The sequence below is a fragment of the Narcine bancroftii genome, chromosome 9 (genome assembly GCF_036971445.1).
Source record: "Narcine bancroftii isolate sNarBan1 chromosome 9, sNarBan1.hap1, whole genome shotgun sequence".
NCBI classification, from domain to species: domain Eukaryota; kingdom Metazoa; phylum Chordata; class Chondrichthyes; order Torpediniformes; family Narcinidae; genus Narcine; species Narcine bancroftii.
Window position 1 is genome coordinate 12582655 of NC_091477.1, and position 22960 is coordinate 12605614.

Genomic DNA, 22960 nt, shown 5'->3' on the forward strand with positions numbered 1-22960 from the left:
TTTGGACATTATGTTCCCCATATATATGAGATGTGAACAACCACAATGATGGGAGGAGACATGACGATTCAACCAGTTATTTCAGGATATCGGATCCAGGGGCCATGAAACAAAAGTGACGGACTATATATATAAAAAAGAGAGGGACTGTGTGTGTGTGTGTGATATATATTTTATATATATTTTAAAATAGCAGCAGGGTTGGTGTAGCAGTTAGACTTCATAGGACCAGCGATCGGCATTGTCTGTAAGGAGTTTGTACGTTCTCCCTGTGTATTTGTGGGTTTTCTGTGGGGGCTCTAGTTTCCTACCACTGTTCGAAAATGAACCGGGGTGGGGTGTAGGTTAATAGCAGGTCAATTGGGCAGAATGGACACCCGTTATTGTGGTGTATGTCTAGATAAATACTTTTATTTCCTTGAATATTTTCTATCTGCTCTGTCGACACACATCTGTTCCAGAGAGAACAATCCCGACTTCTCCACCCTATTTCAAATTAACTGAACTGCCTCATGTTGGGAATTGTTTTTGGTTATTTGCTCTGCACCCTGTTCAAAGCTGCCAAAAGAGAATTTGTTGAAATACTTTGGGGACAAAGGACGACTGGGGAAAGAGGCCAATTGGCTTGATTGCCTTCCTGTTCAGCACTCTGCTATGTGGCACTTCAAACTATCTCCCTGAATCAGTGGTTCTCAACTCTCGCCCCCCCACCCCACCCCACCACTCACATACCACCTTAAGTAATCCTGACTAACCCCAGAGGGGCACCAGTGGCTCGTGAGGGATGTAGTGAGTAAGGGATCACTTAAAGTAGTATGTGAATGGTGGGGGAGGGGAACTGATCGAGAACCACCACTGCCATGGCCCCACCCCCTTGCTGCTTCCCCTCCCCCCCCCCCCACCACCCACTTGTTCCCACCCCCCCCCCCCACCACCCACTTGTTCCCACCCTCCACTTGTTCCCACCCTCAGTAATCCAGAACTAATCACCGCCCTACACTGGATTCTGCTGCCCCTGCCATTGCTTGGCGAAGACCAGAAAGGTTGTGGATTGTAAAAGTAAGCCAGGTTTACGTGGACAAATGAGATGTCACAACCACAACGATGGGAGGAGACATGACGACTCAACCGGTTATTTCAGGATATCGCACCCAGGTGCCATGAAACGAAAGCGAAGGACAACAACACTCCTCACCCACACGTGGAGGAAATTGGAGCGTGACGTCAGACGTAGCCCAGTGGGACGGAAATGACAGCATCACGTCGGAAGCCGCCCGGCGACAGAAGGAGGTGAAGGAACAGTGAGCGCGGGGAAGAAATGTCTGACCTGTTCGTGAAACCAGGTAAAAGCGGTCAGTGAGATTCTTGCCGTGGGCATGAGTGTGGGCGGGGCGGAGCCGGAGCGTGTGGCGCCCGTCCCGGAACCGGCTGATGACGTGTTGTAACCCGGAGTCGGAGCCGGAGCGTGTGGCACCCGTCCCGGAACCGGCTGATGACGTGTTGTAACCCGGAGTCGGAGCCGGAGCGTGTGGCACCCGTCCCGGAACCGGCTGATGACGTGTTGTACCCCAGAGTCGGAGCCGGAGCGTGTGGCACCCGTCCCGGAACCGGCTGATGACGTGTTGTACCCAGAGTCGGAGCCGGAGCGCGTGGCACCTGTCCCGGAACCGGCTGATGACGTGTCGTACCCCAGAGTCGGAGCCGGAGCGTGTGGCACCCGTCCCGGAACCGGCTGATGACGTGTTGTACCCCAGAGACGGAGCCGGAGCGTGTGGCACCCGTCCCGGAACCGGATGATGACGTGTTGTACCCCGGAGCCGGGGCGTGTGGCACCTGTCCCGGAACCGGCTGATTTAGTGTCGTACCCCAGAGCCGGAGCGTGTGGCACCCGTCCCGGAACCGGATGATGACGTGTTGTAACCCGGAGTCGGAGCCGGAGCGTGTGGCACCCGTCCCGGAACCGGCTGATGACGTGTTGTACCCCAGAGACGGAGCCGGAGCGTGTGGCACCCGTCCCGGAACCGGATGATGACGTGTTGTACCCCGGAGCCGGGGCGTGTGGCACCTGTCCCGGAACCGGCTGATTTAGTGTCGTACCCCGGAGTCGGAGCCGGAGCGTGTGGCGCCCGTCCCGGAACCGGCTGATGACGTGTTGTACCCCAGAGTCGGAACCGGAGCGTGTGGCACCCGTCCCGGAACCGACTGATTTAGTGTCGTACCCCGGAGCCGGAGCGTGTGGCGCCCGTCCCGGAACCGGATAATGACGTGTTGTTCCCCGGAGCCGGAGCGTGTGGCACCCGTCCCGGAACCGGCTGATGGCGTGTGGCACCCGTCCCGGAACCGGCTGATGACGTGTTGTACCCCGGAGCTGGGAGCAGGGACCTGCTGATACAATTACTCACTGATAGCTTGAAGCATGTCTGCATTGGTGCAGGAGCGAAAGAAAGCAGTGAGTGTGTCTCAATACATCGGATAAAACGTGTTTATAAATTAATTATGTGAGAAACAGAAGTACCTTCACAGAATTTGCTCGAGACAAAAATTGAGAACAAAGAACTTTTATTATACTATTACAACAATGCAAAGTTGGGTGCTTCCCCTTACCCTGGGAATACACACAGATACTGGGGCTGACCCAACTTTTATACATTTCATTTCAGTACAGAGATACCTTCCCCCCAACATTCTTCTGCCTCCTGGATTGGTTTAGCATTAGGTAATTCTGCCCACGTGGATTCTAACTTCTTATCAGTTTATGTGTCTTCCTGCAAACTTGTTAGCCAGAGAAGTATCATGTCTTTGTTCTTCACTCATTAATCAATCCCTAAGACTTGCTAAAGCTATCTACTTGTTATCCTGTTTTGAAGATCCTTAGTTTATTACACTTTTACAACCCTTCCTCTCATTCCAGCATCCCTTCACCCTGATTTAACCCATAATACTTAATCTCTAATGAGCACTTGCTTGACTCCTCACATTCCAGTATCCCTTCACCTTAAGTTAACCCATAATACTTTATTCTTAATTGGCACTTGCTTGACTCCTAACATTCCAGTATCCCTTCACCTTAAGTTAACCCATAATACTTTATTCTTAATTGGCACTTGCTTACAGTATCTCTGGACTCCTAACATTCCAGTATCCCTCACAATTATAATGTTGACCCTTTTGGGTTAGCAGTGGAGAGGGTCATAAACTTCAAATTCAACATTTCCGAGCATTTGACCTGAAGCCTCTCTGTTGCTCCAATCACGAAGAAGGCTCGCCAGCAGCTAAACTTTGTAAAGAGTTCGAGGAGATTTGGTATGTCACCGAAGAATCTCGAAAACCTTTGCATTACCACCTGGTATGGAGGTGCCAATGCTCAGGACAAGGGGAAAAAAAACTGCACAGGTTTGTTAACTCGGTCTACAACATCACGGACAAAAGTCTTCACTCCATCGAGGTCATCGACAAGAGGCGGTCGGTGTCTGCAGAAATCAGCCTCTATAAGGACCCCCACCAACCAGGCCATGCCCTCCACTCTGCTGCCACCAGTGGGGGAAAAAGGTACAGGAGTCTGAAGTCAAGCACTCAGTGGCACAAGGTCAGCTTCTACCCCTCTGCCATCAGATTTCTGAATGAACAATAAACCAGAGACACTGTCTTTCTTTGTCTTTTCTTTTTTGTGCACTATTTTTTATTCATTTTCTGTAAGGAGGTTTCTATGAATGTTCGCAGTATGAAGAAGCTGCTGCAAAACAACTAATTTCATAACATGTTCATGACAACAAATTCTGATTCTGATAAGTTGCAAGACAAGTATTAACCAGTGCCAAAATTTAACTCCCATTAGAGTAGTTGAGGAATTTGCAATGAAATAATTGGTACATCCTGAAAAGTCATGGCATAAATTCTCATTCTGTACCACTTCCCTGGATCTTAAGATCTAATTTCAAGATTCTAGTATAGATGAGGGGCGGTTAGGATCTGTCAGGAGGCAGAATTAAAGTGATCCCATTTAACAAATTTGGCTCTTGTGACACCATTTGCCATCCCCTGTTTGGTCTACTCTGACGTGCAAGTGATGATCGTCATAATTGGATCCACCCTAAATTGTTCATACCGTGGTTAACTGAGGCAGTGTTATCCTACCAGTAATTTTCTGAAGTGCTTATTGTTATCATGTTGAATCTTGTTTTCAGCAAACTTCACACTGATCAAAAGCAGGAATGGGGAACTGTTCAACCATTTTTGTCTATAAATCACTCTGGTCTCAGTAATCAAATTGTAGCTTTACAAACAACAAGAATGTATATTCACATTTGGTGGCTGAGCTCACCAACACTGATCCATTCAAACCTTCATCTTTTGTATTTTGGGTCATTTACCAGTTTATTTCAACTATACAATATTGAATCTGACAGACGTGTCTAAACAATTCCTAATCAACATTGAGCACTTTCCTTATCTCTGGTGGCACCTTCAAACCTCAGCTTGCACTATGCTATTGCCGAAGTCTCGGTTTGGGAAGAAGGGTCTCATTGAACAAATGTAATAGAGACAAGAACTGAGAGAATAGAGTGATATTCATCTCGGTTGGTTGGGAAGAAGTATAATCATGTTAGTTCTGGAAGTCTGTTGGCTTATTGATGTGAGTGATTAGTTTATCTCCTGAGGGGGAAAATGAAGAGGTAAGAGTAGGGTGAAAATTCACTGTCCAAAGTTGTGATATTTTTAAGTTTGTCATGAGTTCAAAAAGCAGCACAAATTAAATTGTGGATATTCTGATGAAATGGTTTTGGCAATGGGCCTGAGAACAAATGCCACAAGAATGCAAGACAAGACTTGGGGCATGTAAGTCTTCATTTGCTACTCCTTTTAATCTGGAGAAAGAGAATTGAGTTGAAGGAAAAGTTGTTGAAGGACAAGTTCAGCAAGATGAATATTGGTGGAGGGAAATAGCTGGGTCTCTGCAGAAGAAGCAGAAGGCCTCCAGACTCACCTCAAGGGATTGTACATCTATGGCAAAGATGAAGCAGTATGGAACTTGTGGAGGGATTCGGCCAAGGGAAAAAGAATAAAGGAGGGGAAAAAAATGGTTCTGTTAGACATAAACGGCTTGAATCAATGTGTGGATATTGAGCAGGAGGCAGAAGCAAGCTGTGTGAGGCTGGGAAGCTAAAAGTTTGAAGGTTTGGAGAAAAGATTTGAAGAAAATTAGTCTAAACTTTGAGGTGGACAATAGCCTAATGTTCAGTATTAGATTCTGAGGGGGCGGGGTGGTGGTTTAAGAGGGGTCTGAGGGCTGATGATTGCCATCTGAATAACAGGGACCAGTTCAACAGACCTTTGCAGAACTACCCTTGTCAACCTGATGTTGATTCTTACACAAAGAGTGCTGTATTGACCAGGTGATGCATTAACATGAGTGAGGGGAGTGGAAAATTCATAGCAGTCATTATACCATTGGCAATCAGCAACGACTAAATTGAGAAGCAATTGGGAGGGATATACTGTATAAAGTTTGGGTTTGAAATTTAGAAATAGGAAGAAGATCTTTCAATCTGGGATGAGTGTTTCTGGCTAATGAAATGGACATGGAAAAGGTGACAGGAAAAGAAGAGTTCAAAGTAATGTTGGGTTCAGAATTTTTTAAGCTGAGGACTTTGGCATTAGAGGGGGGAAGTTTAGAGTTGTTATGGGGTGTATTGTTGCAAATAATATGATTTTCATTCATTTTAAATTATGGAGAAAACCAAATTTTCATGAAAGAATTGAATTATTACAAAAGAAACAGTCGTAAATGGTCTGCATTTGTGCAAATATTAATAACTTTTGCAGAATATTTCAGTTTTATAATAGTTATGAGTTGTTTCAAGATAACAGGTATTATACGCCATCTTGGGCTAGCTTGCTTAATACTAAGTACTGCTTTTTACTCAGGAAATCAGGAACGCGGCTGGAATGATCCTCCTCAGTTTTCATATGGTTTGCAGACTCGAGCACAAATCGGTCAAAGGAAACAGTTTCTCACTAAGAGAGTAACAGCACCTCCTCTCGATACCCCGAAGGGTGAGTATCAATGACTAACTTGTGTTTACATGAGGGGCACTGGACAAAGTTGCAATGGTAGACAAAAGTTAAAGAATTTTCTGTATGTTACTTTCTAAGACAAGTATCACGTGACAATAATGGAACTTTTACGATTAGATAACATGCAACCAAAGATTTGTATTGATTAGAAGAACCTTTGCATTATAGTTGCATTAAATTATAATCATTGAGTTCTTTTCATGTAATCATAATTGTCCTTTTAAATCTGTGCCTCCCAGCTTCTGCAAGTACAGTAAAACCTCTGGTATCTGGAATTCAAGCAACCAGCCAAAAAAAAAAATTGAGGAAATAAATCAATAAAATTAAAATGAATAACAATGTAAATAAAAGTTGAAAATTGTAAAAATAAATGCTCTCTGAAGTAACACGTAAACCTCTGGAAAAGATGGGAGCAAATATTCAGCCTCTGGAATGCCTCAATCGTGATGTGCTCCTAGCAGCTGCTTGAATATAGGTTGAATAGTGTTTGAATAAAATGGCTTCACCCCAGATGAATAGCTAGTTGATGCCTCTCGCTTTTGGGATGACTCTTTTAAAGTGTATCCTTATCCTTGCTTAGTAAGAGTCTTTATTTGTATATCATTATGTACATTAGGAAGGCTTTATCTGTAAACTTGGGAGGGGGGAATTAATTATGATATTGTTTGTCTTTTAGTTGGATCCACAAAGATGCAGTAAAAGTTAAATGTTTTTAAAGAATGTGACTGAAAATAAAATAAAATGATGATGATTCATTTTATTGTCAGTGTACCAGCCAAAGAAATATAATCAGCATCGACCAGAATTTAAAGAAATAATGCTATATACATTATAATAAAACCAACAATACTCTACAACAAACTGTTACAGTATGTGCACAGTTCCACTCAGCACCGTGATTCAGTGTTAATGCTTTAAGATTTATATATTCAAGCAAGTGAAGTTTGTTCCGTGCAAGTACAGTATAATATTTTTGCCTTTTAAACTGTTTATTCTTAATGCAGAAATATTAGTTAGGCATTGTAAGAATGAATCTCACACATTTGCTTAACCGGCATCTACCAATCCCTGTAGGTGCTGGTACCAGGGGGTTTTCCTGTATATGGAATTTTATTCAGATCGTTACTTTTGCCAGAAGTGTACTGTTGGCAAGTTCCAGTACATATAAAAGGGCTTTAATTTTTGCCTGACGTGATAGCTAGATTTATTTAATTGTGGATTCCAAAGACTTCACTCACTGTTCTAGCCAACTGAGTGATCAGGCAGCCATGATGTATGCTAATCTTCAATCTGCTATTAGGAGGTGCACAACAGTGAACTAGATAATTTTCTCAATTTTCCTTTGTCCCTTGAGAGTAATTATCTTTTTCTCCTCTGTATTTCCTCTGAACGACACATGAAAATTCCACCATGTGGAAGAATGCATATCCTGCACACTTGACAATTCTCTGACAGCTCAATTAGGAACATGACTTGATTTGGCGATTAATCCAGCCACCTCCTAGAATGTAACAAAATTTTGAATGGAACAATACTGAAATACAATACTGTATTTTTCCTGCAGTTTGTGGACCCACTGAAGTTCCTCCTGCATCGACACAATCTGGCGGTTCCATAGCCAGTCATAAAAGGTTGCCACCTCCTCCACTACATCCTAGTTTGTCTAATACTTGCAAATCTGTGCAAAGCACAGGAGCTGTTGATGATTGCAATGTACAGGTGGAAGATGTTTTGGCTCCATTAAATAAGACGCTAGAGGCCTGTAGGACATTTGTTAAGGTAAGTAATGAATTCCCAAAAAAATAGATAACTTTAAAGATAAATTGGAACAGAAGGTGGCGGCTGAGCCCAAAGAGATTGTGACTGAGGCTAAATGCAGCCTGCAGAAGCTTTGGATTCCAGTGTCTGAAGCCTTGTGAGTGTCTTGAGATCATAAATGAGTTGACTGCACATAGACTGACAAAATATTGCAGTGTTTATTTACTGCTGCCTCGCAATTCCAGAGACCTGTATTTAATCCTAACCTCATACACGGCCTTTGTGCACGTTCTTCCCATGCGGGTAACCACCCACGTCTAAAAGGTGTACTAGTGGGATAATTACCTCCTAGTGTAGGTTGGTGACAAAATTATAGGGGAGTAGATGGGCAAAGGGAACAAGCTGAGGGCGACGGAAGAATCAGACCAGAGGGAGTGGGACTGATGGCATGCCCTATCGAGAAACAGCATTAGCCAAGTGCCCTCTTAATGCATTTGCTTGTAAAATCCCATCCTTGCCTCATTTCATTAGTTATCTTTTTTGCTGACAAAACATTTTGAATCTCAGGTTTAAACTTAACAAAAAAGGAAGATTTGCTTCCATTGAATATTGTTAACTTTCTGATCCATCTGAGCTGTAGATTCAGTATAATTCTAACACTATTTTGGTAAAGAAAGAGTCCCGGAAGAGTAGCACGATCTTAGTACTACATTGAAGTATCAGCCTTAATTGTGTTTGTAAATCCTGGCATTTACTAAAACAGTGATACAAAGTGGTACACAAAAGTGCTGGAGAAACTCAGCAGGCCACACAGAATCCATAGGAAACAACCAATGTTTTGGGCTTGAGCCTTTCGTCAAGGTACGAACAACCTAGTTTATGCTCATACATTGAAATAAATACAAAGTAGTTGTTCTCTTTAGCATTTGTGTTCACATTGAAGTGGTTTTAGGTGTGTACAGAAATTAGGTGTTCATAAAAGAAACCGCAAAAGTTGAAGCAGTTTAATCTGGTCTGATTCGCGGGAAATGGATTACAGCTAATTGCCAAAGCGCACATAGAGTGAGAAGATAAAGTTAAAAATCCAGCATATTCTCAGAGAAAGGAACACGATTGATTCAGTGATCACTACTCTTTTGCATTTTCACGATACAAAATTATTCTGATTGAAAAGATTTAAAATAAGTTGGCTGTCCTGAGTGACATTGATTGATTCAACAAAAATGTTGAAACAACGAAATGAAGCTAACAAATGCAAGTTTAAAAAAAAAAAACCATTTTGTTAGCTGCTCGTGCAAAAAATTTAGATGCGAGAAATGCTTTTATTAGTGATTAAAACAGATGATAACTGATGGCTTTGTTTTTAAAATTTCTGTCCAGAAACAAGTTTGTGATGATATTGGTAGACGACTGACAATGCTGCAAGACATGTGGCAAAATGGAAAATTGTCTGTATCAGTGCAAAAGAGGATGTATCTGCTTACACAAGGTGATCAATTTATGGGTATTATTATTACTTAGTAGAAATTGTTCTGGTTTTACAAGGATGGGTTGGGCTAAAGGACCTGCTTCCCTGCTGCATACGACTAAATAAAAATAAATTATCTATAATTCACTGTATAAAGGAGCAGTGCTTAGCTTGAATCAATGTGGATTTGTTTTTATTCAAGGCAAGGTCTCACTACTGTGATTTGAGCAAATCCCCCCCCCCCCCAGCATCAACCAGTTCTCAACATGTCTTGCATATGGGTGTTCAAAACAAAACTTTCCCACAAATATTCAGGAAAAAAAAATACTTTGACAACCAACCAGTTTTAGCCCATGGCATAGTTTTCACCCAATGAATGTTTCAGACATTTAGGAGTAGTCTATCAAAAGTTTTTTTTTAATTTAAGCAACCAAATAACAAGATATTAAAAAAAAAAGATTTAAATAATGCGCTAGTTAAACCTGTTAATTAATGTAGCCAATTCTGACAAAGGGTCTTTGACCTAAAACATTAATTCTATTTCTCTTCCCACAGATCAGGCATGGTCTGCTGAATATTTATTTTTATTTTACATTTCTAGCATTAGCACTTTGTTTTCGATTTTGATCTCAATTCGTTCTGTCTGAGTTTTGTGCTCTTTGATAGCAGATTATAGTTTCATTGTAATCAAGCATGCATGCATATTCAGGACATGAAAAATGGGAAGCAGTAAATTAATAAGAGCTGGCACTGTACTTTGGCGATTTTATTGATTATATTGAAATATAGCATGGATGTAGTATTGTGTTCCTTTGGAATTCCCTGCCTCAAAAGTTGTGGAGGCAGACTCATTGAATACTCAAGGAAGAGACTGATGAACATTTAAACTAAAAGGCAGTGAAATGATATGGAAGAGAGTGGAAAAGTGATCTTGAAGTCTAGATTAGAGCAGTCATGATCCTGTGGAATGGTGGGGATGGCTTGAGAGACCAAATGGCCTTTTTGTCTTTCTTAAGATTCAAATTGGTTTCCCCAAGATGGGACACTCTGCAACAATGCATTAACCTGGCAGTGCCAAGTAGAATATGGGCTGTTTTATGGACCAAAATGACTAAAAATGTTTTCCAGTGGCTAATCGTGCTTGAGAGGGTTCTATGGACAGTCTTCCAGACTCCTTTGTTATGAGAAATGAATACATTTTTTCACTGCTTAGCTTTTTTCAGAGATTCTACCTCTCTTTAAATTTAATTTTGTAAAATTTAGGCCCATGTCACGGTAATAGGCCCTTTCGGCCTACGAGCCTGTGCCACCTAATAACAACCAATTGATCGAACATCCCCGGAACATTTTTGAATGGTGGGAGGAAACCAGAGCAGCTGGAGGAAATCTATGCAGTCACTGGGAGAAGATACAAACTCCTTACAGAAGGCACAGGATTTGGAACCCCAGTTCCAGTTACTGATGCTGTAACAGCGTGGCATTAACCACGACACAAACTTGATAAGCTTTTCAACAAAAGAAAAATCATAATTTTAATCAACTAACTTGCTTTCTTAAGAATTGAACTGAACATAGGGCTCCATTTGCGTGGTTTCTTGAAAGTTGCAATACAGATCGATAGAGTGATAAAGGTACATGGCTTGCTTACCCACATAGCTCAAGGCATAAAATATAAGAGTTGTGACATTTTGTTTCGACTTTACAAAGCACTCATTCGGCCACACTTGGAGTACAGGGTGCTCTTCTAGTGGCCCATTTGGAGGAACAACATGATTGTGCTGTGAAAGGTGAAGGAGGATGCTCACTAGATTGAAGAACTTTAGTTACAGGGAGAGGGTTGGATAGGCTGAATTGGAGTGAAGGAAGCAGAGGGGTGACCTAACAGAAATGATAAAGATTATGGGAGGCATAGGTTGGATAGTTAAAATCCTTTTCCCATTGTAGGTGCATCAAAAACTAGAGGGCATGGTTTTAATTTAATTTAGACATGCAGCATGGTTTCAGACCCTTCCAGCTGATGAGCTCAATTACTCTACAGCCCCCATACATTTTGAAGGGCACCCAGTGGAAATCCATGCAGACACAGGGAGAATGTGTAAACTCTTTAAAGGCAAGGCCGGGTTTGAACCACGACGCTAACTGTGCTATCCGGAAGAGATAATTCAGATGCCATTGTGTAATTTGAACATGACCTGGTCAGCGGGTGACTGCCAATCCAGCAATTTAATTATTACCTACTGTGCCACCCACAAAGTGAGAGGTAGAAATTTTAAAGGGGATCTGAAAGTTTTATTTTGTATAGGGAGTGTTTTATATTTGGAAAGCTCATAGAAGGATACAGTCACATTCTGGACAAATGAGATTAGTGTAAGTGAGGAGAAAGGTTGGCATAGACATGGGCTCATTTCTGTACTGTATAACTGTCACTTAGTGAAATTCAGTTCAAAACCTAGCAAGTTAAGCGACTTTTGTAGATATTAACAGATTTAACGTTTTGGTTCAAAAACCCTTCAACTAATTAAATCTGGCTGACTTGAATGCTCCTATCATTTTCTGTTTGTATTTCTGTTTCCCGACATCTTCACTCTTCAATTACTGTTGAACTATTATTGAACACTTCAATTCCAAAGTTGAAATGAATATTATTATTTTCAAAAAAAGAATGACACATTTTCTTGGTGTACATGTAAAGGATTTCTAGATAATGAGACAGCTTGTAAATTAATCTTTGGTATTAATTCATTTATTATTATCCATTACATTGTGATATAATCTTTATTCTTACAGAAATGGAACACTGCAAGTGGGATTCTGCTGATGAACTTCACAGATCTCTGATGGTTGACCATGTAAATGAAGTGGGTCAGTGGATGGTTGGTGTCAAACGACTCATTGCTGAAACCAAAAATCTGCCACCTGATCTTATTGCCTGTGCTGACAAGGGTTGTGAAACAAGGAACTGAGATACTGAATCTATTCACAATTATATGATTTGCAACTAGTGAAAATGCTGTTGAGGAACAAAATTATAAGATCGTAATTACAAGAATAAAAATAATGCTAATTTATGGTGTTTGAATTGAGCACAAAAGAAAGTACATCTTCAGCCTGTAGAGTTTCACAAAACTGTTCCAAGAGTTCAAAAAGGACTTTAGTTTCCAGATAAGCAACAAAATTCTTCCAAGGCTCAACCAGTATGCAGTCGCTGAGAAAAGGGAACTTAAGTTGTCAAACTCTCTACAGTTCTTTGTTTGGAAGGCAAATATTGGGTTTTGACTTTCTGTTTCATCTATCGCAGAAAATATAGTCAGGGTTCATCCCTCCTGGACTTTCAGAGAGGATTTTTGTATTTCATGTGGCACGTTTTACTGAATCTATTAAAATAAACTTTCAATGTAATTTTACTGCATGCGAGTAAAAAAAAAAACTATGCCTTCCTATTATTTTTGAAAGTATTAAATATTCCAGGTGCAATGTCAGTTTGAAATAGCATAGGATTTGCTCTATGTGTCAAGTCTTTCAGTTTTTAGAAAAGCATTCTTTTGTTGGTATACATATTTATTGGGAATGTGCTATATATTTATTAGGAATGCTGGATGACTGATGCAATGGGAATATTTGCATGCTAAACCTGCTTGAAGGTGCATGATGAAGGTTCCATACCCTGACAAAGTTCAGATGACAACATCACCTTTAATAACTGCAATTGTTGGTCTTTTTTTATATTCCATTTCTACCTTGAAGAAAGTCTCTCCAGAGATGTATCCCCTCATCTTAAAACAGAATATTACTCTCTTTTAGCATTTGCTGATGGTTGAATCTACTTTCAGTAAGTATTACTGGCAACTTCATCCCTGTTTCCTTGTCTATGGCCTCCATTTTTAATCATAGCTAAGATGGTTCCAATTTTCAAGTGTACTTAATAGTCTGTTCTGCTAATTAATACCATAACGAGTTTTGTTTTCCATTAATGCTTCCCAATGAAGGGAATATGTAGAACCAGAATTCTAAAGACAAATAAGGTTCTCTTACAGTTGAAGACCTTTTAATTCTTATCATCTCTCACTTTAGTTAGATAAAAAAAGATAACAGTGGGGAGTGGAATGAGGTTAAATAATAAGAAACATCAGCATGAGGTTTTTAGGAATAAAAAAAAAGTACCTTAATTTTTATGTTGTCAAATAGAATAATGGGTGCCATTGTATTTTGGAGGGTGGTTTAGGTTAAAGGTTCACTTCCTAATTGCAGAATGTTGAGGAGGGACACTCAAACTGCTCATTGCAGATTCTTGTCTTGCAGTTCCACCAATAGTCCAATTTTTATTTTTTTAATTATTGCAAACGGAGACTTCAGGGCTTTTTGAGTAAGGTGAAAGTAGTGATATAGTTAAAGTACATCAATTTTGTGGAATCAGTTGGTCAGTCCATTCAATATTCAGTTTTTATTTCTGTAGGATTTACTGTTGATTTGTTATACATGACAGATAGGTTAAAGTGTGCACCATCTTAAAGCCCCCAAAGTTTGATTCAGTCTAGTGTATCACAATAGATATTTGAAATATTTTAGAAATCTTAGATTATCTTTGTTATTTTCATTTTAATAGGCTGAGTGTTGACTGATACTATCTTGTAACAATATAATTGTGGGCATGACTTTTTAATCCAAAGTCCCCAAGCCCAATTAATTTTGATTTCTACTTTCAATGTAACTGGGTGTCATTGGACAGTATGGGTTTAATTGGCCGGAATCAGCTTCTACTGTGCTGTAATCAAAATTAAATTTAAAATTTGAATTTGTACTGGAGTTCCTCCAGAGGAGGAGTAATAACAGTGACCTATTTAGAGAGAATTTTCTCATTTACTGCTCAAAAACCTTATTCCATTTAGCAACTGAACTTTTGAGAATGTCCTCTGCTAGAAAGTGCTGGCTTGTTTGAAAAGGAATAATGCATATTAGATTTTACAATCAAGATATGGGAAGGTAATCTGATAATACCAACCAGGTGGAAAGGTGATGTTGGATGCAGCAGGTAGGGGGCATTGAATCTATTGAAATAAACTTTCAATGTAATTTTACTGCATGCGAGTAAAACAAAAAACTACGCAAAAACCCTTTTGCAGGGGAACGTTTAGATGATTGCTTATGATGCACTTGCCCTCTGGGTGCAGGGAAGATACACAGTCTGAGTTTGAGGCTTAACTAGTCCAATTCAGTGTCGATGGTAATGCTCACCCTTCCTGTGTTCTTGAGCACAGCATTCCATCAACTCCGAGTCCCAGTCAGCTTTCATGCCAGAACAATGGTCAATGATCACCAGTGTATTGATTCTTTGCGTGAAATCTGCTTCCACCAAAAACACGAAGAGTAATGAGGTCAGACAGGTTTTGCTCCCTTTATGACAAAGGAAAGTGAAGGACGATTGACTATTAGACAAATGTATGTCCAGATGGAGGAGAAACAGATATACAGAAGCCAAGCCATTTCCATAATAAACAAAAAAAATTATATCATGGTGCAATATTATATTGATTATCTCATGTGGGATAATTGTATTAAGCCCCCCCGCCCCCAAAACTGGCAGAATGTCGATTCAGTAAGTAAAACTAAAGGGCATTGATTTAAGGGGAAAGAAAATTTGAGCCAAAAGGTCCCCATCACGTTAATAATATAGAATAACAAAAAAAAAAATTAACCACATATAAATGTGCTAGCTCAAGAACCAGGCAACTGCAGATGCGAAATTGAGTGAATCTGGAGGGACTTGGGAGGTCAGGTGGCATCTATGGAGAGAAATAGACAAGTTTTCGGATCAGTATCATAGAACATTACAGCTCAGTAGAGGCCCTTCAGCCCATGATGTGCTGACCTCTTAACCTACTCCACAACAATCCCATTTTTTTCTCTCTACCTCATGTCTGTAACCCTCTTACATCCATGTGCTTGTCTAAGAGTCTTAATTGTAACAGTCTCCTCCACCACCCTCGGCCAATACATTTCCAGGCTCGGACCACTCTATGGGGGGGGGGGAGTGACCTTACCTTTAACGTTCCCGTTAAACGTTCCTCCATTCATCTTGAACAAATGTCCTCTTGTATTTGCTATTGTCACCCCAGGATAAAGGTGGACTGGGGCCGAAACCTTGTGGCATTCTTTGATTCTCTGAGGGATGAGAAAGCTTCAAGTAGTGGAGTAATTTGGAAAAGCAGCTCCCATGATACATTATTTTCCAAAATCTCCTATATATAGTCTTTATCATGTCCAAATTAATCCTATAGATTTCAAAGTTTTATTCTTGAGAATTTTGCTTGATGTAGCTTTTGGGAAAGTAACAGTGTTAGAGAATATGGTGCATTTGCTATCAATGAGGCATTTGATAAAGTGCAATTAATAGGCTTGTCAAAATTGAAGGTGTTTCAAACTCTCCAATGTCTTTTCTCCAATCACATTCTTCCAGTTCTTTTGAGTTTTCTCTTAGATGCAAGAATGGTTTATCTTGGCTGCTATTGAACACGCAAGGAACACTTTAGACAGATCCACGGTGTAACAGAGAATAGATGATAATTGGAAACAGAACCATAGACCACTGTCGTACAGAAACAGGCCTTTTGGTCTGTGCCAATTTTTTTTTAATTTCTTTCCAATATTTTTATATGCTGATACACAGGTAATAATAAGAATATATATCCAATAAAGCAAACATATATTAATAAATAGCTATAAGTAATCTATGAAAGAGACAAAAAAAATAAAATGTATATAAAGCAAAAACTATTCTCATGATTTAACCCAGTGGTTTTCAACCCCCCCTTCTTTCCACTCACACACCACCCCAAGCAATCCCCATGCCACAAATCCTCCGCGATCAGCAAGGGACCACCCAAGGTGGCACGTGAGTGGGAAGAGAAGGCTGAGTGTGCCAAATTATTTTGCCTGCACCCAGACCATACACCCATGTACCTTTCCACATTTTTCTGTCAAAATCGAGCCCTCATTCACAAATTTAGTTGGCAGTTTGTTCCACACTCCCATCATTCTGCATGAAGATGTTCTGCATATTTTTCCCTTTAAACTTTTCCCCTTTTAGCCTTAACTCTTATCCTCTAATTTTATCTCACTTGACCTCAATGGAAAAAGCCTGCTTTCATTCATTCTATCTAGACCCATCATAATTTTGTACACTTAGTAGTCATTCTTTGATGCAGAAGATGAAAAGTGAGGTCTTTAGTCAAGTGACGGAAAAAAAATCTAGACTTAATTTCATGGTGTGAATTACAAATATTTATTTTTGTATGATGGAAATGGCCTAAAGTAAGTGAAAAATATATTTATAATTTTTATAGGAAATGGAGAAAGAGATGATGACCAGTGAACTGTACAAAACTGCATCACACTGCTGTAGGATTCAGTCCTTCCGGGGGTTGATTTTTAATGTTTTATTTTTCCTGAAAACCTTTGAATATTGGCAACCAGGCCATCAAACAACTTTACATCCAAAACTCTTTTTAAGAGCATCTTTCAAATCAACTCAATCATCCCTGACCATAATAATTTATTAAAGTGCAGTTCCAACTTCTCTTCCTCACTTCGTGATACACAAGATGACCTGATTAATAGCAGCAGGAAAAGGTCAACTAAAAACAGGATTATTATTCCACATTGCATAATGATTTTAAACAGCCCGGTGCTCTGGAAACTTTGCCTCAGGAATTGTCAATGTCTCTGATTTTAACTGCAGTTTCTGTTAAACATGCTTTACTATTTTCCCCACCACAAGCTCCTTCCTCACAGACAAAAAAAACAAAATGTATATAAAGCAAAAACTATTCTCATGATTTAACCCAGTGGTTTTCAACCCCCCTTCTTTCCACTCACACACCACCCCAAGCAATCCCCATGCCACAAATCCTCCGCGATCAGCAAGGGACCACCCAAGGTGGCACGTGAGTGGGAAGAGAAGGCTGAGTGTGCCAAATTTCTTTCATGGAATGTTGGTCCAAATGCTGGAAACTTTTCTCTGATTCCTGCCTCTAAACAAACTGTAATTCCATTACCTGAAGAGTATTTAGAAATCAGAAGTTATTGATACAAAAGAAATGGTGGATGGAAAGTTGAAATTTCAAACTTTTTATATTTGATAAGCTACTGATTGCCACCTGTGAACATTTTGTATTTTAACTATTGAATGAACAATTTGTAATAAAATCTTCAAATGAAAATCTATTTATTGATTAGTTTATTTTTTGGTCAAATTTAAATATGGTTATGTTCCCTTTGATTTCTGGATAGTATATAGGTGTTACATGAAGTTGTATGTACACCAAACTGACTAGGTATTTAAATGTTTTAAAAATTATTATATTTAGTCAAAATGTTAATTTCAGTATAATGACTGATTTTTTTTCAGAAAGTGTCACCTTTATAGATAGAACATGGCAGGAATAAGAAACTGGGTAGAGTGGCTCTTTTGGTTGAGGGAAATGGCAAAGGGCACTGAACAAATGTTCTCAAAGTTTATGGCAAAGAAGCCTGCCCCTTCCTGTCTGTCAGTGGAAGTGAAGCCGGAGGAGCAAGGGTCAGGTATTTTACAATCTTGTGTGACAAAGGGTTAAATTACTTTTGAATTCCCAATATCCTAACACCTATCCCTCAACCCAACCGTTTTCTCCTTTTCCTTGCCAATATCTAAGCTTCCACAGTTTGTGAATACTTCTGCTGTCTGTGGGATGATAAATTTTGGAAACCGTTCACTGAATAGTACAGCTTTGAGGAGACCATGGGCAGAAAATCATGTATCGTGCAAGAAAAAAATCTAATGCTTCTTTCTTCAGCAGGCTGTTTTGCCATTAACAACATTGGAATAACATTCAGTAGGTCAAAAGAAAACTTGTATACAAATGTTAGATGGCAGTCAGTTCTGAATGGTATGCCTTGTTCTCAGAGCCTTGCTTCTTAATTGTACTTAAAAACTCATCCATGTCTCACACTATTTTCAGTCACTGTGAGTTACAGAGCACTGCAACCATCCAAAAATTTCTATCATTTCCCCTCAACCGTTTAACCAATTGTTCTCCTCTCAAACACCTGACTGCCGAATCAGTTGACTTTCGGTCATCAGAAAAATGGTGAAAGTTATTGTTAGTTAATACAAGTAGTCCTCAACTTACAATCTACGCAAGTTATGTGCACTCGCACATATGACCAAAATTTAAAAAAAAAAATACTGTACATATGCTGAGATTCTTTATTAAAGGTTCATTTGTTGAACTTTTTGTGAAAAATTGCTTTAATACCTCGCTAATACATGTGAATCTGACTTACGACCAATCCAAGTTATGACCAATCCTTCAGTTCTAATTATGGTTGTAAATTGAGGACTACCTGTAATGTTATGAAGCAGCATTTACTTACAAATGCCAAGTTTGGGTTTTATGAGGATCACTTAGCTCCAGACCTAATCACAACTTGAGTTGAGCATGTACCAATGAGCAAATTGGAAAAATAGGGTGAAGGTAACCACAGGGAGTCACCAGAGGTGAGGTGAGAATGATTCCCTTGAACTTGTGGCAGCATGAAGGAGATCTAGAGAAATTGAAATCAGGGGAGAAGCAGAGGAGTAGGTCAGAAGGGGCAGAATTGGAGGGGTCGAGGCAGTGGGCAGTAAGGTGGAAATGGTTCAGATGATTGGTGTCATACCTGCATGAAGGAAGATGCCTGTGGCTGTTGGAGGTCAATCATTTCAGCCCCAGGAACAAAATGCACCAGTTGCTCAATACAGTGCAGTTGGCCAAACTCTTTTCAATTGTTTAATCAATATTGTTCTTTCCATTGTCAGGTCTGAAACAGGGATGCACACGAATGAATGCCCAATGTTCATTTTTATCCACAACTACGTAATTAATGAAGAAGCCTGCGCCTTGCAGCATTACATAGAAAACATTCAGCCACAGGTTGGTACAATACAAATAAGTTCTTGCCACAAAAACATCACACAATGACCATCTCCAACAAAGTCAGAATCTCACCACCAGCTCTTGATGTGACCTTCAGTTTTTTTTTTGGTGCAGGGGTGGTGGTTGACTGACCTGAAAGTCAACTGGACCATCTGGATCAACTGGGAGGCATGGTAGGAGTAAAGCTATCATTTTGACAGCAACCTGAGTTCAATTCCGGCACTGACTGTAGGAATTTGTATGTTCTACCCAGGAAAACGAGTACTCAGTGGCACAAGGACAGCTTCTTCCCCTTTGTCATTAAATTTCTGAATGAACAATGAAACACAGACACTACCTCACTGTCTTTTTCTTAAATTATTTATTTTGAAATGTGGTTTATAGAAATGTTTGTACTGTGATGCTGCCACAAAAGAAAACTGAAGTTCATGACAATAAATTCTGATTCTGACTTGCTTAACTCCAGCCAAAGCAAAGCCATCTGCTCATTCAGGACCCCTTCAACCACCATAAATGTTTATTGTCTTAACACACTCACACAGAGTGCATGCAGTGCATATCATCTAAAAATAGTGTTACAGTTACTTACTATTTAGACAATGCCTAACAAACTCACGACCTCAACAAAGAAGGACTAAGACAGTAGATGCATGAAAGCTTCAGCTTGCAGATTCCTTCCTGACATATCACTAGGAATAAATCCTGAGACCTCTTGACGAACAATAGCCTTGACTTAAGAGATGGCTGGTAAACAAGTTTTGTTGTGTGCACTGAAAACAATAGACTAAATTGTAAGAAGCTGGTTAATCTTCTCAAGGGCAATTAAGGAAGAGCAATGAATACTGGCCTTGTTAGCGACATCCCAAAGCTGAAAATTGTTTGCATAAGTGCAGCTGAATCTTAGTGAAGAATGTCAGGATTATTAACTATAAGGACTGGCACGTGTAAAATTCCAAGTTTATTGTCATAAGGTGGAGGGATGAGGTTTGTAAATAATCCACTAAATATACTATATAATGTACACTAAGTATATGAACTTCTGATAAGAGTCATGGATTTGTACATCATAGCATCGGCTCTTTGCCTCATTCATCCATGGTGACCATTCTGCGTGAGTGTAATTTGTGAGAATTTGGTCTATATCATTGTAAACTAATCCTTATCAATAAATCTGTACCATGAGTAAAACACAAAAGTCTGCAGACACTGACTGAAGTAAAAACACAATGCTGGAGAAACGCAGCAGGTCAAACAATGTACTTTATGTAGCAAAGATAAAGGTAGATAAATAATGTTTTGGCCTTGAGCCTTTCAAGAATGGGTAAAATGGTGGCAGGTATCTGATTAAATTGGTGGTGGTGGTGGTGGTGGTGGTGGTGGTGGTGGTGGTGGTGGTGGGGGGGGAAGAAGGGCTAATAGGTGATTAAGGGAGTGAAGGGGGTGGAAGGAAGGGAGAATGGGGAGTGGTCTGGCAAAAAAGTGGTCAACGTTCATGCCATCTTGTAGGAGAATGCCCAGATGGAGAATAAAGTATTGGTCCTCCAATTTGTGGGTGGTCTTGGTATGATAGTGCACGAGACCCCAGGCAGACATGGGAGTGGGGTGAGGAGTTGAAGTGGTTGACCACGGAAAGCCTGTCACTGAATCGGACAGATTAAAGGTGCTCGGTGATCTCCCATCCTGTGTCCAGTTTCTCGGATGCAGTAGATGACTCCATCCTATGATTTTTGTTGTCCTTCTTGTATTCCTTTGGCAGCTTGTTCCAGACCTGAACTACCCTCTGAGTGAAAAAGTTGTCTCAGTAATAAAACTGGAATTATCTACTCTGGTAAAATTAAAACCGAGATTGTGAGCATTCACTTTATCCATATTTGTCGTGGTTTTATTAAAATAAACGATGTCCTTAGTTTGCAAAACAAATTCAGCCTTCCCGAGTTAGCAAGAAGCATGGAAAAAGTTTTGCAGCCATTTCCATCACAAATATGGCTGACCTGTTGTGCGCCTGCGCTGTGGGCTCCGCACCCGGGATCCCGCGACCTCCCATCGTCACTTCGTGTCTCCACGTGCTTAAAACAGCAACGGCGATAGGCCGGCCACCGTCAAGGGCAAATTGACTCCGAGATCGGATTGGCGAATTGCAACGTAGCAACGGCGCCATTTTGTTTCTGGAGCCGAGAGGTTCGGAACTGGAATGCAACACCTTGGAGAATAGTCACGGTAAGGCGAGTCGCGGGAAGCCGACGTGCGGGGGAAGCGTCGACTGTTCGGGAGGGAAGGGGGGAATGGATGCCGCGGGCGGGAGCCGGCGGGGTTTTGCCCCGCCGCCCCTCCCCCCTCCACACCCCGGTGTGGGCAGCGTTGGCAGAGGCACAAGACAATAAGGCGGGCGCTCATTGGCCGTCGGGCGACGTGTCAGTCAGTAAGTGAGCTGGAGAGAGCCCGAAGTGAGGGCAGCGGGAAGGGGCTGAGGGGGCGTCTTGCTCGGCGGACCCTCTCCAGGCGGCAGAGCCACAGTGTGAGCTCGTGGAGCGTATCGCCCGAAACCTGCCTCTTGGGCCGCTTGAGTTCCTCTCACACAGTGGTTGTTAACCTTTTGCTTTCCACTGACCTCCCACTTTAACCCCAGTAATCCCTTCCTCACTACATAGCATCTATTGTCTTGGGGGCTCTAGTTAATAAGGGAGAACCACTGGCCCAGGAGGATTGATTAAGTCCCCAGAAGCTATACTCAGTGGAATGTACTCCAAGGGAATCTTGTAGAAACATAAAGTTATGAAAGGATGGATCAGTTCTCAGCATTTACATACCACCTTAAATATTCCCTTTCTAATCACAGAACACCTAATGCAGTGGTTCTCAACTCCCCCCCCCCCCCAGTTTAATCCCTTACTCACCTCTGTGGTTAATGAGGGATTACTTGTTGTGGGTGGGGGTGGGGGTGGGGGTGGGGGGGTGTTGGGGAAAGTTGAGAACGACTGCTCGAACAGGTTAGGTTGGGTGTAAACCCTACCTGCTGTACAGCATGACATCACCCCTCCATATATACGTCAGCAGCCACGTTAGTCTGATGGTATTAAAGAATGAGAAAGCACCACGTCTCCCGAGTCCTAATTGTCTAAGAGCCGACGCGACAGTGGCGACGAGGAATGGAATGAACCCTGCGCGGGCTCCGTGCGCCAACCGTGGGAAGGAAACAAAAGGATAAGGGTAAAAGGTGACTACCAAATGAGTTCCCGCCAAAAGATCAAAGTGAAAGTGTGCCAAGGTGGCGGAGGGAAAGTTCGGAGAATTCAACGAAGCAGATGAAATTTGGGGTAATTATGTAGAACGGTTTAATCACTACTGCATAGTCCATAATATGAATGAAGCCTCGGTAAACTGAAAATGTGCCCTCTTTCTCAGTATAAACGGCAGCAAAACATTCAATCTCCTTAAAACCTTGCTGACCCCAGAGGACCCAGGAGCGAAGACGTACACTGATTTATGCACAGCACTGGGGAACCACTTAAGCCCCAGACCACCAATTATGGCAGAGAGGGAACAATTCTATGAAAAGAAACAAATGCCAGGGGAGGCGGTAAGTGAATATCTGACAGCATTGTGTAAACTGTCCAAGCACTGTCATTTCGAGATGGGGTGGCCAATCACCAGACAAAGCAGAAATGACTGGCAATGGATGAAGAAGTAACTCAAGATTGCTTATAGAACT

General features: G+C 41.1%; 2 protein-coding genes and 2 long non-coding RNA genes across 8 annotated transcripts in view; 3 read left to right on the forward strand and 1 right to left on the reverse strand.

The window, feature by feature from the left end:
• The first annotated feature begins 1199 nt into the window (after window positions 1-1199).
• sra1 (steroid receptor RNA activator 1) lies at window positions 1200-17521 on the forward strand. 2 transcript variants are annotated; one of them, XM_069898174.1, is made up of 5 exons: window positions 1200-1352; window positions 5926-6054; window positions 7640-7854; window positions 9214-9322; window positions 12089-17521. In XM_069898174.1, exons 1-5 carry the CDS (start codon window positions 1319-1321, stop codon window positions 12262-12264), a joined length of 663 nt encoding a protein of 220 aa, XP_069754275.1. In that variant the 5' UTR covers window positions 1200-1318; the 3' UTR covers window positions 12265-17521. The 2 variants fall into 2 exon arrangements, with proteins under 2 accessions (XP_069754275.1, XP_069754276.1); XM_069898175.1 differs by having other exon boundaries at window positions 1218-1343.
• LOC138743213 (uncharacterized) lies at window positions 14356-21761 on the reverse strand. The gene is made up of 4 exons (XR_011344725.1): window positions 21243-21761; window positions 18995-19135; window positions 15340-15460; window positions 14356-15081 (listed from the first exon to the last, which is right to left on the reverse strand). It is a non-coding gene; the product is annotated as an uncharacterized lncRNA (long non-coding RNA).
• LOC138743214 (uncharacterized) lies at window positions 17608-20421 on the forward strand. Its single transcript, XR_011344726.1, has 3 exons — window positions 17608-17878; window positions 19134-19248; window positions 19366-20421. It is a non-coding gene; the product is annotated as an uncharacterized lncRNA (long non-coding RNA).
• hmgxb3 (HMG box domain containing 3) overlaps window positions 21371-22960 on the forward strand; it is a 64885-nt gene continuing 63295 nt past the window's right edge. Inside the window, exon 1 of one of the 4 annotated variants that reach the window (XM_069898169.1) lies at window positions 21371-21468. Coding sequence is in view for 2 of the 4 variants with exons in the window: in XM_069898168.1 (XP_069754269.1) it covers window positions 21538-21670 (133 nt within the window). In the remaining 2 variants the exon portion in view is untranslated. Of the gene's footprint in view, window positions 21671-22960 lie in introns of all 4 variants that reach the window. The other 3 variants (XM_069898170.1, XM_069898168.1, XM_069898172.1) reach the window with 3 other exon arrangements.

Bases quoted from the DNA above. Each gene is read 5' to 3' on its own strand.
- sra1 (XM_069898174.1), top strand. From the start codon at position 1,319: ATGTCTGACCTGTTCGTGAAACCAGGTAAAAGCG. The intron at 6,055-7,639 runs GTGAGTATCAAT...TTTTTCCTGCAG, and splicing joins TCCTCTCGATACCCCGAAGG to TTTGTGGACCCACTGAAGTT. The intron at 7,855-9,213 runs GTAAGTAATGAA...ATTTCTGTCCAG, and splicing joins CCTGTAGGACATTTGTTAAG to AAACAAGTTTGTGATGATAT.